The sequence below is a fragment of the Eubalaena glacialis genome, chromosome X (assembly GCF_028564815.1).
Source record: "Eubalaena glacialis isolate mEubGla1 chromosome X, mEubGla1.1.hap2.+ XY, whole genome shotgun sequence".
Taxonomy (NCBI): domain Eukaryota; kingdom Metazoa; phylum Chordata; class Mammalia; order Artiodactyla; family Balaenidae; genus Eubalaena; species Eubalaena glacialis.
Genome location: NC_083736.1, coordinates 107,914,756 through 107,939,037, shown reverse-complemented (window position 1 = coordinate 107,939,037; position 24,282 = coordinate 107,914,756). Strand labels below are relative to the sequence as shown.

General features: G+C 37.5%; 1 protein-coding gene across 9 annotated transcripts in view; it reads left to right on the top strand.

Moving 5' to 3' along the window:
- Positions 1-19,748, top strand: part of KLHL13 (kelch like family member 13) — a 191,437-nt gene extending 171,689 nt beyond the window's left edge. For all 9 annotated transcript variants that reach the window (XM_061177788.1, XM_061177792.1, XM_061177790.1 and 6 more), the window contains 3 exons: positions 6,877-7,672; positions 16,140-16,253; positions 18,384-19,748. In XM_061177788.1, coding sequence (XP_061033771.1) covers positions 6,877-7,672; positions 16,140-16,253; positions 18,384-18,871 — 1,398 coding nt within the window. In that variant the 3' untranslated portion in view covers positions 18,872-19,748. The remainder of the gene's footprint in view (positions 1-6,876; positions 7,673-16,139; positions 16,254-18,383) is intronic.
- The last annotated feature ends 4,534 nt before the right edge of the window (positions 19,749-24,282 follow it).

The following is a 24,282-nucleotide window of genomic DNA, read 5'->3' as shown; positions in this document are numbered from 1 at the left end:
TAGAATGTTGGTTCCTTAACCTCCTTGAAGCTTTTATTATAACTGTATGTTTTTGCCCTTTTGAAAATTTCTTCATTTTTATAAACACTCAATATTGTCTTAAAGGTTATGTTTTTCATTCCTAGTGTCTCTGCAGATATCCTAAAGCCCATTTCTAAAGGAGAAGAGACATGTCCCTGACAAAGCTTACTTGTGCTATAGTTTACGCCAACACTCTTCGTTTTAGAACTTTCTTGCCTATGAGCTTTGAGGAAACACCTCTTTTCTTAGTACCATACTATTTACTTGTCTTTCATCCTGTTTGCTTAGGATATGTCTATGTGATTTTACGTTGGAAATCTTCCCTCTCAGAATCCATGCTAATTTTTGAGAAAAGTTGGTGGATTATTAGTTTAAGGATTATATAAAATCCAACTTTTCCTTTATCCTTCTTTCATGCATTCCATATCTTAGTTAAATATTCAGGCTTACTCTATTACCCCTTTCCTTCTCAGCAGTCAAATGAATCAGGAAAAACAATAGCCCTGGTGCCTTTCCTATGTATAAGAACTGAAAGTTTCAAGATAATATAAATATTTTTCAAAGGTAGATTTGTTTTTAGTTCTCCCACAAGGTTAAGTTATTTTAGATAATTTTAAAATATAACAGTCTCATGATTGTGTGCTTAACCCAAATGTTTTGAGGAAATAGGTTTATGTTTTTAATGATATAGTAGGATTATAGTTCATATAACCAAAACACTACTTGGGTTTGAGCTTCTAGAAAGAAAAATTAGCTTCGAACACAGTTCTTTTGTATCCATACTTAACCATTTGTGTGGATGAAGAGGAGCAGTGGTACATAAAATGTGACTCAGCAAATCATCCACAAAGCATTTATATGTTAATTTTGAATGATAACTTTCAATATGATAATAATTGACAGATACACACTACTATACATAAAATAGATAACTAATAAGGACCTACTGTATAGCACAGGGAACTCTACTCAGTACTCTGTAATGACCTACATGGGAGAAGAATCTAAAAGAGAGTGGGTATATGTATAATTGATTCACTTTGCTGTATACCTGAAACTAACACAAAATTGTAAATCAACTATACTCCAATAAAACTTTTTTAAAATAAAAATTAAGGGCTTCCCTGGTGGCGCAGTGGTTAAGAATCCACCTGCCAATGCAGGGGACACGGGTTCGAGCCCTGGCCCGGGAAGATCCCACATGCTGCGGAGCAATTAAGCCGGTGCGCCACAACTACTGAGCCTATGCTGTAGAGCTCACGTGCCACAGCTACTGAGCCTGCGTGCCACAACTACTGAAGCCCATGCGCCTAGAGCCCATGCTCCACAACAAGAGAAGCCACTGCAATGAGAAGCCCTCGCACTGCAAGGAAGAGTAACCCCTGCTCGCCGCAACCAGAGAAAGCCCACGCACAGCAACAAAGACCCAACACAGCCAAAAATAAAAAATAAATAAAAATAAATTTTTAAAATAAATAAATAAAATTAAAATTAAAAAAATAAAATGAACAACTCTATATTGCTTAAAAAAGAAAAAACAACCAATAATAAAGCCCCACTTGCCTTTGGTGTGATAGAGACGCCAGTTTTCTATAAGGGAGCATCAGGCTCAATAGAACAAGAACCCCTTGCCTCCGACCTTTGCCTTCCTTTGCAGTAATACTTTTATCTTAGGGTTGTAATTAGTATTAGAGTTTATAGTATCTGGTACTTTTGTTCTTGCTGTGTGATTTTCTTGGTAGTTATAGAAAAGAGGAGCATGAAAAGAAAACAGAAGGATGACAGTGAAGGATATAAAGCAGAGTAGGTAAAATTTTCTATAAAACTAAAAACACTTACTGTCATATATCTTGGAGATAATGGAAATTTACCTTTGTTTAGTTACATACCTACAAAAGTTACATTAGTTTTTGTCTTATGACACTGCATAACTACAGCATGCTAAATCCCGTACAGCCATTCCCTGATTTACAAACAGGTTGTAGTCAAATTTTTTGTTTATCATTTGTTTGCCATTTGGAATTTGTAACATCTAGCGTTTTCCCCACATTATTACTGTTATGGAGGATTACAGGCTAGCCCGTAAAACCCAATTTAATGTAAGGTTGCTGAAATAGAACATTTGTAATTGAGGTGGAAATATTACCATTTAAATTTAGTTATACGGAATAAACAGAACAGAATGAAGGTAAGCAAGAAACCATTTTCTTTTTTACATAAAAGCATATTTAATCAAAGAATGAAGCTGCCCCTGTGCTTTAGACTTGGTGTGGTCTTTCTTTAAACTCATTTTTTTAAAGTGCTTATTTTTTTTCTTGATACAGGTCTATCATTGGTTCCACCTGTACATTTATTGTCACTGATCAGGTTGGGGGGATCACAATGAAGTGTAGAGAAATTTATTGAGGTGACTGGGGTAAAGAAGAGTGGGAGACCTTGGAGAACAAGGGAGGTGCATTTGTGGGAGAAAAGGCAACAATGAAGGGAATCAGAAGAAGTTATTAGAAAAGACAGCTTCTTTTGCTATAATGTGATGATAGCAGCAGCAAGCTTTGGGAATGTTCTTTTTGACGTAAGGGTTTCCTGTATAGTACATATATTTCACATTTCTTCTTTAATCTAAATTGGATTTATCCATTAAGATTAATTAACATGTCTTTCCAGGTAATGCTTTTGGGGAGGTTCAATGCAAATTAAAGAAAAAATTGTATAGATAATTTTACAATGAATCAAAACTGTTTCCCTCCCCACCAAACCAGTCTTGTTTTCCTTATTGCTAAGGCTGATATTCAGTAAGTAGTACCCAGATACTGGTTGTTTATGGTCGAGCATCTATTCTGATTAGTTGGTACTCAAATATTCTAAATATCATCCCTGCATATAACTTTAACCAGCCCATTCTTGCCCATCTGCCATCTGGGACTCTGTAGGGAAAGAAGAATCTCAGCCTGGGCCTAAACCAATTTACCCCCCCAAAGACCATTGTGATCACTAATACTGCAACCAGCAGGGGAAGTGCATTCAAAGTGCAAAGGAATAAGAAAATTGGATTCCCCAAGCTGGACACACCATCAGTATTCACCTCAAATGGCACTCATCATGTGAAGAGAGACAAGACTGGGAGAGAAAGGCTTTAGTTTTCTTATCATCCTTTTGTTCTTCTTACCAAAAGGTCCCTTCCTTGTGTCCTGTGATGTTCTCACCTGTGGAAGGAGGCCCAGGAGACGATGCCTGTTATATCCTCGACCCCCGAAAGTAGCTTGTTTGATTTCTTCCCAGTCTTTTTCTGTGGACGTGCTTTCTCTCTCTGCATTGGTTGTACTTGATGTCAGGCTGTCATTTTAATAAACTAGATAGTGCTAAGGAGAATTTGGTACATTGAATATCTGAGGAGTCCCCCCAAATTTGCCAGCTAATTTCTTAGTGTTTGCTCTCCCTTTGAGAGTACAAAAGCAGATACTCATTTGCTTTTTTTTTCCTAAATGGGAATTTATTTGTATAAGACACTGAATTTCAGCAACAAAACATCACAGATTGCTGATGAAAGCTGTCATTAAAGTATCAAATTATGTTAATCACAGCGTTTAGGTACATCAGGTGTGATTTGAACAATTTAATATTGCAGCAGTGAATACCAGGACGTTAACGACAATTGAGAATTATGATGCTTAGAACTGCCTTTAGGATGACCATGAAGGTTGCTTGATTACAGTAGAATAATTTATAGTAATTTATATCAAGGAAACTTAAATGTACACTTGATTATTTTTAAAATGTCATTGGTTCTCATAAGCAGTTGAGAAATTTTGTCCTTTTTTTGCTTCTCTATCCTTTAAAACTCTAATATAATTATTTGGCTTAACTTCTGTAATGATTCTTTGGAATTTTGGCCAGGGTATATATTCAGATGAAATTAGAGTTCTTTCTACTTATGAGTTTGGTTTTTTTAATAAGCTTTAAATTCATGTTTTATATTTTAAAATGTAATGTATTCTATTATGTACATGAATTGCATTGTATGTTATATTAATGTACGTATTCATTATTTAATATTGTCTAGGCTAAATGTTCAGGACTATGCAAGCTGAAGCACTTTTAAGAATCATGACTGAGAATGCATTAAAATGAACTATAATTGAATAATCCTGTATCTTTCCAAAAATTGTTTACCGCTATTGCATCATTTTTGATCTGTTTATATTGCTAACTGTTATTCTAGACTGTGCTTCTACAATCCCTATAGTCTACAATTAATTTTTTTAGCTTTGATTACATGCACTTCATAAAAACTAATTTCCTATTACATATTTTTCTTATCTGAGTCTCATTTAAAATTAATAAGGTTCTAGTAATTTGCTATGTTAATTCAGCAGATATTCTATTTTTAGTTGTATCTATCATCACGTCTTTAATTTTTATATTGCTGATAATCGTAGTATTTAACCTTTGCTATATACCCACAGTGTGGTAGCTATTGTACATGAGCTATAGAAATTACTTAGTCTTTCTATTCAAGAAGATGACAATTCAGAAGGTTATGAAATACCATTCTCTGGTGATTTTTTTTTTAAAGGAAAGAGTAGGCAGCTATCTATATTGACTAAGTAGTCTGTCAAGGATTTTCCAGTCCTGTGCATCTGTATATCTGATATATAGAAGGGATTTTCCAAATGCCCTTAAATACAAGGTAGATTTTTTTATCCTGTTGTTTTAGTAACTGTTTTCTTATTGAATGAAACTGAAGAAGGAAAGAGGAAGGAACTAAATACCTTGATCCCAGTTCTAAATTACACAGTTTGGTTTCTGTTAATCTTGGTTTGTATTATATGCTATAAATTTAGATTTAAATTTGGTGACTAACAACCAATGCTATCATTTTGCCCATTTAAAATATACATTCTTTGTTGTTTTTATTTGTAATCATATCAGTAATGATAAGAATCTGCATACTTAGGAAATATATTTGTGTTTTCATCAACTTTTGCTTATCCATATTAGCAAACATCTTCAAAAATGAAAATTGGGACTTCCCTGGTGGTCCATTGGTTAAGACTCCGCGCTTCCACTGCAGGGGGCTCGGGTTCAATCTCTGGTCGGGGAGCTAAGATCCTGCATGCCGCGTGGCACTGCCAAAAAAAAAAAAAAACAGTGAAAATTACCCTTGCTCTGGGGAAGGACTATGTCTTACTTACCTTATAAAGTGGATCTACTACCCCAAACAGCAATCCCTTCCACCTGGGGTGATTTGGGCAATGAGGCTTTAACTGTAACTTCATTTACACAACTTAAAATTGTATGAGACACCAACCTGCCACTCCTAAAAGTGGATTAAAATGTATTTTTTATTATTAACCAAGGTACTGAACAGTATTAAACTGTGGATTTCAAAAGGCCCATAATTTGTTAATTTATTTTTCCCGGTTCTTTTGTGTTACAATTTATTTTAGGTATTTTTAAATACATAGCTATTAAGTATAATAACCATTTAAAATTGTTGATGATTTTTGTGAAGCAAATAGGATGCTTAAAAGAGTTCAAATTCTTCTTGAGTAATAAATCTGTGAAAATAGCAGCATGTGTGTGCGTGTGTTGGCCTTAGAGCTTTCAGTGGTATTATATCATAACTGGGCTGTTACTTTATGCAGAGGAGTCATTTCAGCTTTTCCATAGAAAGATGATAGAAGGATCAGCCAATTTTCTCATAAGCATCTGCCAATCTGTTAATAATACAGTTGCATCAATGAGGTTTATGTAACATTTGTGAACACACACCCTGACAAAATTAAGAAAAAACATTTGAATCCTTTGCCTTTGACCTGTCTCTCTGTTTGTACACACACACACACACACACACACACAGACAGACATTTATATGGTAGGCTTGTTTTTGTGACTTATGCTTTACATAATATCTGCTGATATGATTTTCCTATTTTCATTTTTGACCAATCATTTAGTAGAGCACTGAAAAGACTTCCTGCTGAAGATAGGCCTCTCCATAGCCTCCTTCTCTCCTTTTCATGGCTCCCGTTTTTGGTATATTTTACTCTGTGCTGGGGAAATCTTGGGGGGCTAACGTGGACTCCAGGCAGAGCTACAGTATGCTGAGGGTAAGAGGGTGGCTAAGGAAAACTATGGTGCCAGCCATCAGCATACATACCAAAAACTAAACAAAAGGAATGATTTGATGTAGAAACACCCATTCCAGGCCTCAAGAAAGTGATTTCCTTGCTTCTGTTTCTACATAAATAATATGGAGAATAGCTTTACCCTAGGAATAATGGTCCTATTAAATTATCTTCACTATAAGCAATAACTTTTGAAGGAATCAAAATGAATCATAGTGATGAATGATGCCTGTTGACATGAAAGAGACATTTAGGGATCGGGTGCTAGAGTTTTTCTGTGTGTGGATCTGCTAGCTGAGTTACTTTTAAGAATCATGACTGAAAAGTGGATTGAGATGGTTCATAATAGAATAACTTTCTATTTTTCCAGAACTTCCATCTGGCCAGAATTTTCTTAGTATTTGGGTGGGGGTGGCGAGGACACATTTTGAGGAGAGAAAAGTAATTATTTTGGCCATAGTCAAGTTATACCATTGTTTCTTAGAGTAACTTTCAATCTACTGACTTGGAATGAGCATTTTCTTTTAGTCACCTTTCTATTGGATTAGGTAAGGGTGGTTTGTGAATTCCCTTTAAATCGTTAATATATGGAGAAAGGAAGCTTTATTTGCATCTATATGGACAGTAAAAAGCATATTTACTCTTATTCTAGTACAGGTATTTATGTATCCAGGCGTGAGTGCCACGAAAGTAGTTGGGTTTTAATTTTTTGTAATTGGCTTAATAGGTCACTTTAGACAATTGTGTCGAAGTTGGGCGGATTGCCAACACCTACAATCTGACAGAAGTGGATAAATACGTTAACAGTTTCGTCTTGAAGAATTTTCCTGCGTTGCTGAGCACCGGGGAGTTCTTGAAACTCCCTTTTGAACGTCTTGCCTTTGTGCTTTCCAGTAATAGCCTTAAGTACTGCACTGAACTTGAGCTCTTTAAGGCTACCTGTCGCTGGCTACGCCTGGAAGAGCCTCGGATGGACTTTGCTGCAAAATTAATGAAGAACATACGATTTCCACTGATGACACCACAGGAGCTCATTAATTACGTGCAAACCGTGGATTTCATGAGAACTGACAACACGTGTGTGAATCTCCTTTTGGAAGCCAGCAATTACCAAATGATGCCATATATGCAGCCAGTGATGCAGTCAGACAGGACTGCCATTCGGTCTGACACCACTCATTTGGTTACACTAGGAGGAGTGCTGAGGCAGCAGCTGGTTGTCAGCAAGGAATTGCGCATGTATGATGAAAAGGCTCACGAGTGGAAGTCCTTAGCCCCCATGGATGCCCCAAGGTACCAGCATGGCATTGCTGTCATTGGAAATTTCCTGTACGTCGTTGGTGGACAGAGTAATTATGACACAAAAGGAAAAACGGCAGTTGATACAGTCTTCAGATTTGATCCTCGATACAATAAGTGGATGCAAGTTGCATCTTTAAATGAAAAGCGCACCTTCTTCCACCTAAGTGCCCTCAAAGGATACCTGTATGCAGTTGGTGGGCGAAATGCAGCTGGTGAACTGCGTAAGTGTGTGCACTTCTATTAAGCATAGAGACTAATTTCTTTACCCCCAGATTCTTGTCAAATCATAAAATAAGCAGTTTTGTAACATCAAAGACCAAAAAATGTAGCCAGGATTTTATTTTAAACTGTCTTTCTTAGAAAATATCAGAGACCATCTGTACGCCTTATCTGGGCATATATTGTTGGCCACACTACAAATTATTATCTTACAAATATATCAATATGTTGCAGAATGTTTTACTTGTGCAATATCTATGGTTTTCATCTTGAAGTTTCAACTAAAAAGTATGTTCTGCTAATTTAAATTCTAATAGTATCTTGGACAGAAGTTTGGCATGTTCCCTCATTTTCCATTTTAAAAGCCCACATAATATTTTACTGAACAGGTTAAAATTCTTCCTTACAGAGCACGGACTTTTATAGTTGCTTCTTTTATGTAATCTGTTACCTACCACAGGCCACAGAGTAAGATGATTTTCTTATCTACTAAGTGTTCAGAGTTCAATATTATCCAGAGTTTATTTACTGTGAGTATTATGATAGGTAACAATTAGTCTCAAAAATCATTCTCTCTTGGTGAAATACGAAACAGTTTTCTTCACTGTAAACTGATCTGGTAAGCTTTATTATTTGATGGTCCCTTCTTGGTCTTCCTAATCTAAGATCAGCGACAAGTACAGTTAACATAGACCAATACTTTGGCTACATAAATTAACACTAATTTTGTTATTTTAGATAAAATTGGAACAAGGTGGCTGTCCAAGAAGTCAGAAAGACCGCATTTTTTGTCATGTCTTACATATCTGTCATTACCATCATTGTTTGGTAACAATGGGTAACACCCATCTTCCTTTATTCTCTGTTAGAAATAGAGTCCCTGTAGTTGAACGGTATTCCAGGTTCCATAATGCTGGGGAAGTTTCAAATATTGGCATTGGCTCTGGATAAATTCAGAGTAATTATCAGAATCTTTTTCTTCAGTATTCTAAAAAATAAAAGGTAGTCTAATGGATTTGAGAATAAGCAATTTATTGGAGACAAAAAGAGCTGCTCTCAGCTCTTAAATTTTTCAGCTTATCAAGCTCTTTCTTGTTCGTGACATGGTCTTTTTTTTTATATATATCTTTATTGGAGTATAATCGCTTTACACTGTTGTGTTAGTTTCTGCTGTACAACAAAGTGTATCAGCTATACGTATACATATATCCCCATATCCCCTCCCTCTTGAGCCTCCCTCCCACCTTCCCTATCCCACCCCTCTAGGTCGTCACAAAGCACCGAGCTGATCTCCCTGTGCTATGCAGCAGCTTCCCACTAGCCATCCATTTTACATTTGGTAGTGTATTTATGTCAGTGCTACTCTCTCACTTTGTCCCAGGTTCCCCTTCCCCACCTGTGTCCTCAAGTCCATTGTCTACATCTGCATCTTTATTCCTGCCCTGCCATTAGGTTCATCAGTACCGATTTTTTTAGATTCCATATATGTGCGTTAGCATACAGTATTTGTTTTTCTCTTTCTGACTTACTTCACTCTATATGACAGACTCTAGGTCCAGCCACCTCATTACAAATAACTCAATTTCGTGTCTTTTTATGGCTGAGTAATATTCCATTGCATATATGTGCCACATCTTCTTTATCCATTCATCTGTCAGTGGACACCTAGGTTGCTTCTGTGTCCTGGCTATTGTAAATAGTGCTGCAATGAACATTGTGGTACATCTGTCTTTTTGAATTATGGTTTTCTCAGGGTATATGCCCAGTAGTGGGATTGCTGGGTCGTATGGTAGTTCTACTTTTAGTTTTTTAAGGAACCTCCATACTGTTCTCCATAGTGGCTGTATCAATGTACATTCCCACCAACAGTGCAAGAGGGTTCCCTTTTCTCCACACCCTCTCCAGCATTTATTGTTTGTAGATTTTTTTGTTGATGGCCATTCTGACCAGTGTGAGGTGATACCTCATTGTGGTTTTGACTTGCATTTCTCTAATGATTAGTGATGTTGAGCATCTTTTCATGTGTTTGTTGGCAATCTGTATGAGTGACATGGTCTTAATGTTACTGGTGTTTCCTACCCATTTTTTTTTTCCCCCCTTTGTTGTCACAGTGAAATTTTTTCTAAGGCCAGACTTTCCAGATTGTTGGACTAGCTGTCAGGATCATGAACCACACAAGTTTCCCAATACATTTTAATAATCAGACTTTTAAAAGCACTTGACACATTAATACCCTTAGTGTAGAATTGTCATTTCCTCAGTCAACCCACACACATTATTTTCATGTTATTATACTATTTTAAATTTATGGTGTCTGGAAATAACCAGAAGATGCAAGTAGTGACTTGACACTTTCTTAGAAAAACCACTTATGTAAGTTCATCTTTACAAGTTTACAAATTATAGGTCATCAGCCCTGGCAGTCAGTGGTCATTTTGAAACTTCTTTTCTCTAAGGAAATAGCTCCATTTTTCAGTCACTGCTTGCTTGGTAATGTTATCACCTCTGTTAATATGCAGCTATTAAGTTTTTATTGTTCCTAATATTTATATTCTGAGAATTTATCATCTTCAGGCCAAGGAGAGTTGTTATATAAGACTGAGGCGCTAGAGGCTTCCTTCTTCTGACTTAATCCTTACCCTGTTTGAGTTCTTCTCACGTTATACTCAATTGGGAACAAGAAGTAGACTACCCCGTTGGGCAAGCAGCTGGCTTCCTTGCTCATGACCTTCAGAAATCACCCCTTTAATCTCTTATTAAAAACAGTCTTCTGTGTTTCAGTTTGAAAGTGACAGGATACAAGAGAATCATGCTTTTCATGAGCTATTCCTAAATTTGTAATAACTGTTTGATTATATTTAGACTTTAAAAACACAATCACCCAGAGCTTAAACCTAAGGATAATGATTTCAATATTCTAAAAAAATACTCCCCGTCTAGATGGTAAACAGAGGTCCATTTTTATCTTAATTCATAAACTGTGTTTTCACAAATAAATGTATGATTATAATATAGACACAAACCCTCAATACCAAAGGACAACTATAATTCCATTTAGAGGGCAACTATTTGATATTTCTTTCCCTTTGAAATTTTCTCCTAGAATCTGTAAGCAACTAAGCTTTTGTAGAAGATGATTGCTTCCCTTAAAATCAGCATACCCAGCAAATCCATTCTGTGCTACATATCTGAAGTTAAAATATATTGGAAGTTTTTTTTAAAAAATCATGTGATTGACTTATTAAGTACACTCAAATATAGAGTCTTGATTCCAGGAGAACCTTCAGGCCCAAAAGAGTCATTATATAAAACCAAGTAGCAAGCAGCTTCATTTTGTTCTGTTTTTTTTTCCTCCTGACCCACCCCACCCCTTTGAGTTCCTCCTATTTTACACCCATGTGGGGATATGAAGTAGGTGGGCCCGTCTCGTCACATTCTGTATCGTTGAGGTAACCAAACGTGACGTAACCGCCCTGATTACCTCCCAAAAGAAGAACATCAATGTGTTCTTCTGAATTCCGTTTATAATGTTTCTCCTTGTATAAATAAGAAGAGGATATGTGTCAGTTGCCCTTTGTAATTTTCTTAGACCCATTATTTTTACAGAATAGTAGATTTTGGTTCTAAAGAAATGCTTGCTTATATTTCTGAATGTTCCAGCGAGGCGGGGTTTTTAACGTTTCTCATGTTCCATAAGCGTTTTTTAATGACACCCCCTCCCTCCGCCCCACACTAACATCTGTTGTAATAACATTCCATCTTAACTGATTATGTTGACATAGTCATATGTCTATGTAAATAGAGAAGGGGAGTAGGAATGGGTGTCAGGAAAACGGGATTGATGGGAAAATCATTTCACAGTTTAACAGGTTCATTAGTACCAGTACATCATTTATTCTTCATACACACAATAACCATTGCCTGCATATAATGGTGAAAAGAAAACAGTGGCAGCGTTTGCAAGACATTTTAGATCATTTTAATGCATTTAGCCTTTTAAAATCTTGCCATGGAGTGTATGGACCCAAGCCCATAGTACATAAAAACGATACTGTTAGTGTGTGTGTGAGCCTGGCTTACTGCTGAAATATAATTCCTTAGAAATGCTACTTTCCTTTGACACTGGGTACAGTGGGAAACTGGGGAAAGCTTAGAGTAGCTGTCACTTAAGTGAAAAAGGAGTCAGTTATTTCTGGTATCTTTCAAAATTGTCATATAAGAAATTGATCTTCCATTGAGGTTTTCTGTATTGAGGAGAAGTATGACAGCTCAGATATCTTTCACTTCAGTTAAATAAGTCAGGGTTTCAAATAATGAAATAACTTATAGAAAACATGTTAGATTTTTCCAAATAAATGTACAATAAAATTACTGACATTTATCAAATGCATCCATATCCCTTAATGGATTTGTAGTTTCTTTATTAAGCGACATATTACCAACCGGCACTCTAGGATTCTAGAGACCATCCCCTCTTTGTGGGAGCCATTATTGTCCAAATTGTTTCTTCAGGACTAATCTCTTTCCTAACCTCAAAGAACAAGTAAATTCCCCGTCATCCCTTGTGCGCGATTCTGAACTCCAGTGGAATCACCTGAGAAAATAAGAGTCCCTGATGAGTTATGTGAAATAACCAACCGAAGTATAATTCTTAAATTAGGGAGGGTCTCTAATTTAAATACTAGGCCACCAGACTACTGAAGGTGGTTCTCTAGAATAGGGATCAGAAAACTGATCCCTATTGCCAGAAAGGAAATCTTTTTGGCTTTGCAAGCTGTAAGATCTCTGTCACAACTAATCAGCTCTGCTATTGTATTATGACAGCAACTATAGACAATTTGTTTGTAAACAAATGAGTGAAGTTGTGTTCCAATAAAGCTTTATATATGAACACTGAAATTCAAATTCCATATAATTTTCATATTTCACAAACTATTCTTCTTTTGATTTGTGTTTCCAACTCTTTAAAAATGTAAAAGCCGGGCTTCCCTGGTGGCGCAGTGGTTGAGAATCTGCCTGCCAATGCAGGGGACACGGGTTCGAGCCCTGGTCTGGGAAGATCCCACATGCCGCGGAGCAACTAGGCCTGTGAGCCACAACTACTGAGCCTGCGCGTCTGGAGCCTGTGCTCCGCAACAAGAGAGGCCGCGATAGTGAGAGGCCCGCGCACCGCGATGAAGAGTGGCCCCCACTTGCCGCAACTAGAGAAAGCCCTCGCACAGAAACGAAGACCCAACACAGCCATAAATAAATAAATAAATAAAACTAAAAAAAAAAAAAATGTAAAAGCCATTCATATTTTTATCCTGTGGGCCATACAAAAGCAGACGACGTACTGGATTTGGCTTACAGGCTGTAGTTTGCCTGACCTCCTCTGTTCTGGATTTTCCCAGTTACCTCATTACCATCCCCACCTGTCCTAGACTGTGATGGACTCACTGCTTTGTGGCTCCAACTCCTTTGCTTGCTCATCCCGTGTCCCCTCCCCCTATCGAGGTGGTTGGCACTAACATCTCATTGCCTTGTAAATATGGAAAATAGAACTAAGGGCAGGTATCAATATATAGACTTGTTAATTAGATATATTCTATTTTAAAACTAAATATATTGATTTTACTAATAACAATAACAATCCTGCATGGAGAAAGCCAAAGGTTTGACAGTAAAGATTAAATGATGGGAAAAGCTAAAGGAGATGGGTTATCTAGCTGGAAGAAGACAAGTTTAGGGATGATGAACTATTATATACTTGTTGTGTTATTGGTGATTAATAGCCATCTTACACTTCAGGGACCCCTGTATGAGAAAGTATAGATGGATTCTTATAACCCCCATTACCAAAAAAATGCAATTAACTCAGTGATAGAAGAACAGCGTTATCTTTCTACATAGGAAAATTTTAATAATCGTAAAGAGTGAATAGCTATTCAGATTCTAGCTCCCTATAAAAAGAATAAGAGGAAACTAATGCAAACTGCATCAGAACAGATTGAATTAGACGTAAGGAAAGAGTGTAACAGTCTAGAAATTTCAAAGTTCAAGGCAGAATTCTTCATTAAGAAAAGCATAGAACTGGAGTAAAAGCTAAAATAGATGGAAAGAAGTCTTTAAAACCCTTCTGATAGGATGTGTGATTAGACTACATTCTTTTATCAGATAAAACCCTACCATTAATTACTTTGCTGATGCCAGTCAATATAGTAGATCCTCTGTAAGTGTAGAGAGGGAGATAATGATATACATTCTGGAGGATTTTGCTTGTCAATTAGGCAAAAGTCATGCTGAAGGCAAATGGAACTGAACATTCAAGAAGACATCCAGGACTTCCCTGGTGGCGCAGTGGTTAAGAATCTGCCTGCCAATGCAGGGGACACGGGTTTGAGCCCTGGTCCGGGAAGATCCCACATGCCGCGGAGCAACTAAGCCTGTGTGCCACAACTACTGAAGCCCGCGCACCTAGAGCCCGTGCTCCGCAACAAGAGAAGCCACCGCAATGAGAAGCCTGCGCACCACAATGAAGAGTAGCCCCCGCTCACCGCAACTAGAGAAAGCCTGCGTGCAGCAACGAGGACCCACCACAGCCAAAAATAAATTAAATAAATAAATAAATAAATAAATAAATAAAAGACATCCAGTGACTGAAAATAGTCACAAACAGTATTGGAGCAAACAGTTTTAGTTTGCATTAATTGTGGAAATAGCCCTTATTTGGGGGCAAGATTTTGCAGGATCTTGCTACCTGATGGGAAGGTTTAGAAGAAATAGAGTTGATAAGGGTCCAAGCCTGAAGCAATGAACAAAACTAACAAGAGATAAAAAAAAGAGAACAGTTAAAAGCCTTTGAAATAAGACTGAAAATTCAAAACTAAAGTAGAAAAGGAAATCAGTAAAGGGATATGAGAAGTGGTATAATACAGGTGTTGTTAGAGGAGAAATAAGTAGTTCATGTAGTGAATTTGATGAAATGAAGTTATTGAAGAGAGTAGAAAATTAATCTCTCTATTTTTGGCTGTGTTGGGTCTTCGTTTCTGTGCGAGGGCTTTCTCTAGTTGTAGCAAGCGGGGGCCACTCTTCATCGTGGTGCGCGGTCCTCTCACTATCGCGGCCTCTCTTGTTGCGGAACACAGGCTCCAGACGCACAGGCTCAGTAGTTGTGGCTCACGGGCCTAGTTGCTCCGCGGCATGTGGGATCTTCCCAGACCAGGGCTCGAACCCGTGTCCCCTGCATTGGCAGGCAGATTCTCAACCACTGCGCCACCAGGGAAGCCCTGTTGTTTTCTTAAATAGGAAAACTTGTTCAAAGGATGATTCATCAATTAGGATTGCATTTGGCTGCAAGTAGCCAAATTTTATTCTGGTAGCTTGATCAAATAGCCCCACTCAGTATCCTCCTGCTTCCATTCCATTGCCTACAACTGTATCATATCATCAATTCCAACTTCAAGGGAACCTGTTAATTTGAATTTTATTTTGAGTTGGGCACAGTGCTTTCCTGAGCAGTGTTGTGGTTCTGTTAGTAAGAAAAAAGCAGGGTTAGTGGAGATAAGCATTTGGGTTAGCAAGTGGCAACATCTGCAATAAATAGTATAAACTTTTCAAGTCAATCTAGATGTTGTACTTTTGACCAGAGTCCTCCTAACATCCCTATTGTTTTTCTGCCTTTTAAAAAAGATCACATTTTCTATCTGTCTGGACTGTTATTGTTCTAGTCTTGAGGTTATAACAGATTGATATTTAAGTAAGATGAGGCCACTTCTCAAATACTTTATGTTAAAGATGATAAATTTGTTACTGAGAGGAAGTACCCCTAATAAAAATCTTAACTTCGTATTATGCTGCTAATCATCTTCAAGTTAAGAGCAGTACTGGCTACAACGGTATTGGGTGGTTATATACAAGCTATTGGCTTTAATGTGTAAATACTGAAAAATTATTGTCAGTGTCCATTTTGTAGTCTGGATATAAAATAACACAATAGGCATCAAAACATACACCAGACAGTGTGCATACTTTCATTTTCAACTTAAATTTTTGCTTCATATCTGTTAACCTTTGTTTCCTATATGGTGTGTCATATAGAATCGAAGTGTTTTTCTTCCTTGTGATTGTTTTCATCTTTTCTTCCCACATATTTAGAGCAAAGAAATGGGAGAAATGTCAAATTATAAAGATGTAACAAGATCCTAGAAGAAAAGAAATCCTAGTGATTTCTGCAGCGACAGAAATGTTACCTTATTACATTACGTAGCTCGTCTGATGTAACATGTATCAATGTATTAATGGTTCATATTATTAACATAACGTCAATATAAGTGACCCCCAAAGAATATCTCATAGCTATAATAGAAATGTTTCAGTTATTTGGATATTATTATTGTTCCACCTAAAAGGAAAAATAATTAATTGCTAAATTTGAAATTATAAATCATTTTTTAAAATTCATTCATTCTTTTATTTTTTAAACAACAGCTACAGTAGAATGTTACAATCCAAGAACAAATGAATGGACCTATGTTGCCAAAATGAGTGAGCCCCACTATGGCCATGCTGGAACTGTGTATGGAGGCGTAATGTATATTTCAGGTAAATAATTGCAAATGCAATTAATATAATACATAGACTTTTAACTATGTCGCCATCTTTCCATCTGGTGTTAATAATAATCCCGGAAATGGATAACCAAAATATAATTTGTATTGATTTTAGAATATATTTTGTATGTACATTTGCATATGAATCCTTTGGCATTTTATAAGTTTATAAGACTAGCAGCAAACCAATCCTACTGTAAATACCTTACTTAGAAGAAATTGGAAAGCTTTCAGCTTCTCCAGCTTGCCTTTCAGTCCCCATACTCTGTACTCCAATAACTCGGTGCTCTAATAACCACCATTCATATTCTCTATAACAACATTTAATTCATTTTTATTCAGAATTTAGCTAAACTCTATGAGGAAATATATCATTATGTAACATATAAGCTCTACTGTGCATAAAACTTGCTACCAATATACATATAATGCATAATAATGTTCATTCTCTCATTTAGTGCAACCCAAAATATATGTTTCTCTTGTCCTTAGCATTATAATGGGTTCTACTATGGTGTCATTGCATAAATAATTCTGTGCTGATTACCTGTATTTTGGCCACATGCACATATATTTTTCTAATAAAAAATTCTGAAACGGCTGCAGTTGGCTCAGTGTCCCAGTAACAACTTTCATTCTCAAACTGTTGGCGTTCAAATCATCCTTCCGTAGAATTTAGGAAGGAGTCTTATTTTAATGTAACGTTCACTTCAGGTATTGAAATTTTATTCCATTAGTCAGCTTCTTACCATTTGGCCCTGACACAGTCTACCTCTGACAGTTTTCCCCCTTTTGAAGGCCTGCCAGTGCCAGGCCAGCAGTTACGCTATTAGAGAGCAAAGGCGATAAGGTGATGTTTGTGGTCTGAGTCTCTGGACGCTGCCTTATGAAATCTGTAATGAAGAAGGATCAGGGAAAGGCCTGTAGTGTATGATTGGCAGGTTTCTGGTGTTAAATATATGAGCAACTATGGGACTTCTTATATTGAAAGAGCCATCCAGGAAATCATATGCTCCACTAATCAATGATTTACACCATCCACCTATTTTACGCGTGTAGCTGCTATGCCATTATAAGGAGAGCTCCAAGTCCTCTGGGGGAAAAAAAATGACATTTGAATTGTTCTAGTGGTGCTTTGGCATAACTAGGATACATTGCACAAATGACCTTCCCAGTCAAGAGTAGGCTAGGAACCACAGCTGAGTTTCAAACCAAAGAGCACTGTTTTGCTTGCTGGCAATTCAGTGAAGTACAGAAAAAATATCTAAAAGCAGAAAAAAAATTGATTGCCATCTGGCCACCAGACAATAGAGCTTTGAATGGTATGGCTAAAGATTAGTTTAGTTTTCTCCCTAATCTGCAGAATATATAGTCTGATACTTTCATTGTACAGACTGATTTAGATGTGCTCTAAGAATATACTTTGTAGATGATATAGACTCAATAGAGCAACAACGAATTGCTGTACATACAAAATTCCATATATATTCAGCATTCTAATTCTTTAGCTTTTTAAGAGAGGACATTACCCACCCTCACCCTACCCACCCAAAACTCTACAAAAATAATCAGTTCCGAATATTCGTATAAGCTTGTACATTTGCACAATACTTTCGACTTTTCCAAAGCATTGTGATTTATTTCAATTCATAGTCACAATCCTAATGAGAGAACTAGAGTGCACATTCTTATTGACGAATGAGGAAACGGGCACCTAGGCTTTAAAGTGCCCTAGCCCTGTGCTCAGCACCCAGAGGTGCAGCAGGAGTGAATGATGCTTTGTAGTTGGGATTTCCTGTAAACCCAACTCTAAGAGTGGCCAAAATATATTTTCATTCTATAAAGCCTCTTAAATCCCATGGGTCTCTGTTTGAGAAAGCCATTACAATAATATAAGCTGCATTTTTGTTCTTTAAGGAGATGAAAATGTTATTTTCTTTATTTTTAATCCAGAGAAAGTATAGCAGGGAGACATTTATAAGAACAAGGTTGATAAGCTCTAAAATGTCGTAATACCTGGATAGAAGTTAATTATCTGTGACCTGTGACAGAGAGCCTCCTATTTGCTTTTGCATTTTTATAATAATCTATTTACCTCATGCCTATAATTTTCATCCTTTAGGAGGAATTACTCATGACACTTTCCAAAAGGAGCTCATGTGCTTTGACCCTGATACTGACAAATGGATCCAGAAGGCGCCAATGACCACTGTCAGAGGTCTGCATTGCATGTGTACAGTGGGAGAAAGGCTGTATGTCATTGGTGGCAATCACTTCAGAGGAACAAGCGATTATGATGATGTCCTAAGCTGTGAATACTACTCACCGATCCTTGACCAGTGGACCCCAATTGCTGCCATGTTAAGAGGGCAGAGTGATGTTGGGGTCGCTGTCTTTGAAAATAAAATCTACGTGGTTGGTGGGTATTCGTGGAATAATCGTTGTATGGTAGAGATAGTGCAGAAATATGATCCAGATAAAGATGAATGGCATAAGGTTTTTGATCTCCCGGAGTCCCTGGGTGGCATCCGAGCTTGCACACTCACAGTTTTTCCACCTGAAGAAACCACACCATCACCTTCTAGAGAGTCCCCTCTTTCTGCACCTTAAGATCGTCCCTACAACTAAGATGCTGTAGTCCTATCTTTGCAACGTGTCATGAATTCTCTTCTTTCGCCCTCCCCCTTAAGTAGTGTATGTTAGGATTAGCCTCCAGTAATTGATACAAATATTGGAAAAAAGACGACATTGATGTTCTTTGTGCTGTTTGTTTGGCTTTGAGTGTTTATAAAGTGGTAACAAAACCATTCTGGAAATGTATCCCATAGAAGCTGATGTTTGACATATGAGGAGAAAAAAAAAAAAAAAGCAAGGCAAGGTATTGTCTATAAGATGTTTCTGCAGTACTTTTTTGATGCTGTGTACTGGGTGTAAGGTATTTGTCATCTTACATTAGAAAGCCCAAGAAACCAAGTTGAAGGTGGATTATAGTAAATGTACAACTGTGCTAACTAGGCTTCAAAGTAAAAAGTTTTCCTTTCATCTTTGATTGTGAGATGTGAAAGGGAGGTAGCCCGCTCCAACAGGAAACAATAGACAAAAGGTTGCCAACTCGCATGAGCTACCTCCCTCTTTTCATAAAGTATTTTTGACATATCTGTCAGCCCACCTGTCTGTGGGGTACATTGAGAACACATCAAGTTTCTTAGACACACAGGAGAAAGAATAATTGCAATTCACGAATATTAATTTAAAAAAACAGCATGACCCCTCAACTTGTAAGCAAGACTTTGGGGTTTTTTAAGTGTTTATAAATATATACACACACATATATCAAATAGAAGAATTTTAAAAACTGAGTAGCACGTCAAACAAATGCAAAAGAGAAAACTTTGAAATTTCTTCCAAAAAGCAGCTTCCATTAAAATGGGAATTCAGTATGCACGTACTGAATGCACGTATGTAGATTCATACTGAATTTAGGTGAATAAGGGCTAGAAATTTTGAGCAACTAAATTTGTCATTTGGCCAAATTTTTCCTTCCAAAACTGTAATCTATACCTTCTCCTTTGCTGTTGAGGTAACTTACATATTATATGTATTCTGTATACTCAGTTCATAAGATTATTTAGCACAAAGTATAGCAGCTCCACCTGGTGAGTTGCTTTTGCTCAGTGAATTCCACTTCCATGTTTTATTTTTTTTGTTCAATAAAAAACATTTAATGTCGCTTTGGTGTGAGGTATCCTATTCTTGTCTGAGTTGGCTTCCTTTGGCTTCCTTTGATTAAATACCTTTCTTTTTTTTTTTTAGTATGCCAAGATCCAAATGATCAGAACTTAAGAGTACTGAACAGCTTGGATTAATGAGTACTAATGACTTTCATTCAAGGAAGAAAAGAATTTGACCAGGTCAAACTTCATTGGTGAAAACACATTGTTGGTTGTCTTTGAGGAGTTAGTTTGTAGAAGATGCTAACTGACCCCTCTCCATCCCCACAGGGTAATAATATGTCTAAAAACCACAAGAGCAGTGAAATTTCTGAGGTCAGTTTCCCTGATCTTCCAGATAATCCATCTTGCCTAATGAGAAGGGATTGTGTAAAATGACTTAAGAGATTTGTTCTTGACCGAAAAAATGTTTTTGTAAGAGATTGATAATTATGTTAGGGCCATATGTATGATCTTTCCTACTCTATCTGCAAATGACCAGATTAAATCTGAACCAAAAATTTCGAGCTATTCCAAACCAACTAGAGTGTCGCCAAAGTTCTTATCTAGTGGAGAATTGGCAGTGCCCATGTCACTGCCTCTGTCTTGAGTTAATCATAATGAAGAAAACAATTTTCCCATCAGTGGTACTTCTGAATGTTAGGAGAAGCCTGGTTTGAATTTGAAAGACCCTCTTTGGCAAGATTGTTCTTCAGTCAGAGAAACTGGTCACGTGGTTTCAGTTGTCTGCTTATAGGCAGATCAGATTCAGCCATTTGCAGAGCGTTAACACCCTGCTGAACATGGGAACATGTACAGGACAGACTAGTGGTCCCACCACAGTCCAGTGTGGGTGTTCCTGGTCAGGCGGCTCTCCTCCAAGCAGCAAAGGTTTTGTCCATCTTGTGGCTCCTTCTGCCTCTTGGGTCCTCGGAATCCTCTCCATTCAGTCAGCAGAAGAAAAATGGAACATTGCAGGTATGAGGGCTGTCGGGCTTGAAAGAGGCATGCATCACTTCTACCCACGTTCTGCTGGCCGGAAGTCAGTCCTGTGTCCACACAGAAGCCCAAAGGGGACTGGAAAATAGCAGATAGCCGCGTGCCCAGAAAGAAGAGGAAACAGGGTTGGTGATCTGGTCGCAGTTTGCCGCAGGGAATAACAAAGCACAAGGTTCTGTTTGACAGCTTACCTTTTCCGCATCCAGGCCATATGTTATTTAGAATAACAATTCATGTCATGCAAGTGCTGTTATTAAACAATTCCAACAGCTGGTAAATTATTACACATTTTCCTTCACAGCGAATTAACAATTTTTCTTTGTAAAAAATATCAGCCAGTCATTGGTTGGCTTTACAAGCATTTCTCACATTTGCCTTTCTTGATCTACTTGAAAAAGGAGTTATTGAATACATTAAATCTCAAAAGGTTCATCATTTCCCTTCCTGGTCAAGGTTGGTAGAGTGGGAAAGATGAAAGAAAACAGCTACTTTGCCTGTTTCTAGAATTTTTTAAAAATTCATCTCATAATCAGGTTTTGCCCTGAAAAGTATAATGATGACCTGAAACTGTTTCCTCTCTAATATTACTTTAGAGACTTAACAATATATAAGTATGTATTGTTTCCTTGGAAGTTGCTAAAATAATTCCCTCCCATTATACCCGGAGAGAGTGCCCCCATAGGGCAAGTAAGTGGTGTTGTATTTAATTAGTTCAACTGTGACCTTTTTTTTTTTCCATTTCAAGGGCCTTTGTGTATTCCCCACCCCCCCCAAGAATGGTAAGTAGACTTCCTCGTGTGGAAAGTTGGCCCTGCCTCTAATTTTATTCTTGGCTCTTGTGTCTTATTTTCAAGGCACTAGACCTCAGGTTTAGTCCTTTCCACATCAGAGATCTCTTGGAGTATGCGGGCAGGAAAGTAAATGTGAAACAAGTTCACAGGGATTAAAGGAATTTTATTTTGAATTGGTCAAATCATGTAGTATTTTACAACTCTTGGTAATTATAAAAAGGCAAAATAGAGAAAAATTGGTAAATACAAGAAAGAAGAAAAGTCATTCATCTCCCCCTATATCAGTAACGATTGCTAAATGTGAGTATATTGTTTTTACACAATTATCATTTAAAATCAGTATAAATAATTTTGTATATACCTTATAACGTATTTTTTGATATATCAATACATCATTTCCTGATACAAAATACATTCTATTATCCATGCATTATCCAATACATCCATGCATTAATTACTGATACAAAATACATCAATGCAATATTTAGAATAAGACTTCTAACCCTTGTATTAAGTGAGGTTTAACTACTCGGCAACATATTGGGCTTTTGTCAGTTTAAAAATATTAAAATTTAATGTGGTCAAATCAGATGTCCTCAGAATTAAGTAACAGTGATACTAGACATTTAAAATATTTATTTCGTCAGTGAATCTAAGTAATTTGTATAATTCAAATCTGAGTGGATATTTCATTCTCTATTTAAATTTAGTGTTCCTTCTTTTCTCCACTAATCAGGTATTACCAAATAATTGTCAAATGCTTCTTCACCTTGCATGTTATTTGGCAACGTGACTAAGATAAATGAAGATTGAACTTAAAAAATGAGACTAAAGGCCACACCTCTGTCAAAAACAAACAAACCAGGAAACATTACAACGTTACAGGTTGGCAAACATTTTCTGTAAAAATCAGTAAATATTTTAATCTCTGTGGGCCGTTGGTCTCTGTGGCAACTACTCGTCTCTGATGTTGCAGTGCAAAAATGTCGATAATATGTAAATGAATGAGTGAGGATGTGTTCTAATAAAAGTTTAGGACACTGAAATTTGAATATCATATAATTCTCACGTAGTATAAAATATGACTCCTCTTTTGAGTTTTCAGCCATTTAAAAATTTTTAGCTCCTGGGCCATAGAAAAGCAGACCACGGACCAGACTTGGTCCATGGTCTGTAGTTTGCTGACTCCTGCATTACAAGAGTGTGTTTCATTATCATTCATTTATTCTTTTTTTTTAAAATTAATCAATTAATTAATTTATTTTTGGCTGCGTTGGGTCTTCGTTGCTGCGCGCGGGCTTTCTCTAGTTGCGGAGAGCGGGGGCTACTCTTCGTTGCGGTGCGCAGGCTTCTCATTGCGGTGGCTTCTCTTGTTGTGGAGCACGGGCTCTAGGCACGCAGGCTTCAGTAGGTGTGGCACGGGGGCTCAGAAGTCGTGGCTCACAAGCTCTAGAGTGCAGGCTCAGCAGTTGTGGCACACGGGCTTAGTTGCTCCGTGGCGTGTGGGATCTTCCCGGACAAGGGCTCACACCCGTGTCCCCTGCATTGGCAGGCGGATTCTTAACCTCTGCGCTACGAGGTAAGCCCCCCGTTTATTCTTTCAAGAAACATTTACTGTGAACGTATTTTGAATCAGTGAGTGAAGAATCCTAGGGTCTACAAAGATGAATAAAACTGAATCCCTGCCCTCAAGGAGCTCAGTCTAATTGGGTAGATAGATGCTTACAATGTAGTGTGCTGGAGGCTAGGATGGGTGTCTAAAGAAGCCACATCTGAGCAAGTCACAAAAACAGATGTTTATAAAATGAATGCCTGGGACTCGAGTGCCTGCATTAATAAAATACAACTTTTCTTGCCACAAAGCTATAAATAAAAGAATACGCATAAGGAAGGGGCAGCCAGTCCTTGAAACCCTAGCTCCTGCCCCCTGATCAACTTGATCTAATTACCTCAACTCCCAACTTGCTGGTTCTGTGCTAGGTAGGGTCACACACAATGTGTCCTTTAAAATACTCTGTAACCAGCAGAGTACAGGATGGGATATTTAACAAGACTTCCCTAAAATCTCAGTGTGTCAATATGCTTTTTTACTGCAAGTAACAGAAATCCCCAACTCTAACAATAAGGAAATGTGTTTTCTCACAGAGCTGCAAAGCCCACTGGAGATAAAGGAGGCCCCAGGCAAGATGTAATTAGCTCAGTGTCATCAAACTCCCAGGTTGGTTTTTTTTTTTTCCTCATATCCCCACTCTGTTTGCAACAGCATTTGTAAACACTGTGTTTTGCCAGTAGCATCCCTTGTTCACATCCACAGAGAGAGAAAACCTCTCCCTCAATCATGGAATTTAAATTCTCTTTAGTCTGATGGAGGCAACCCAGGACATATGATGCTCGTGGCCCTGTTGCCAGGGGAATGCGGTGCACGGATTGGCTTAGATTAACTATCTTACATGAAATCATTGTTGGGGAATTAACCATAATACCCTCCTCTCTCAGGAAGAACAAGAGGGAAACATGGAGA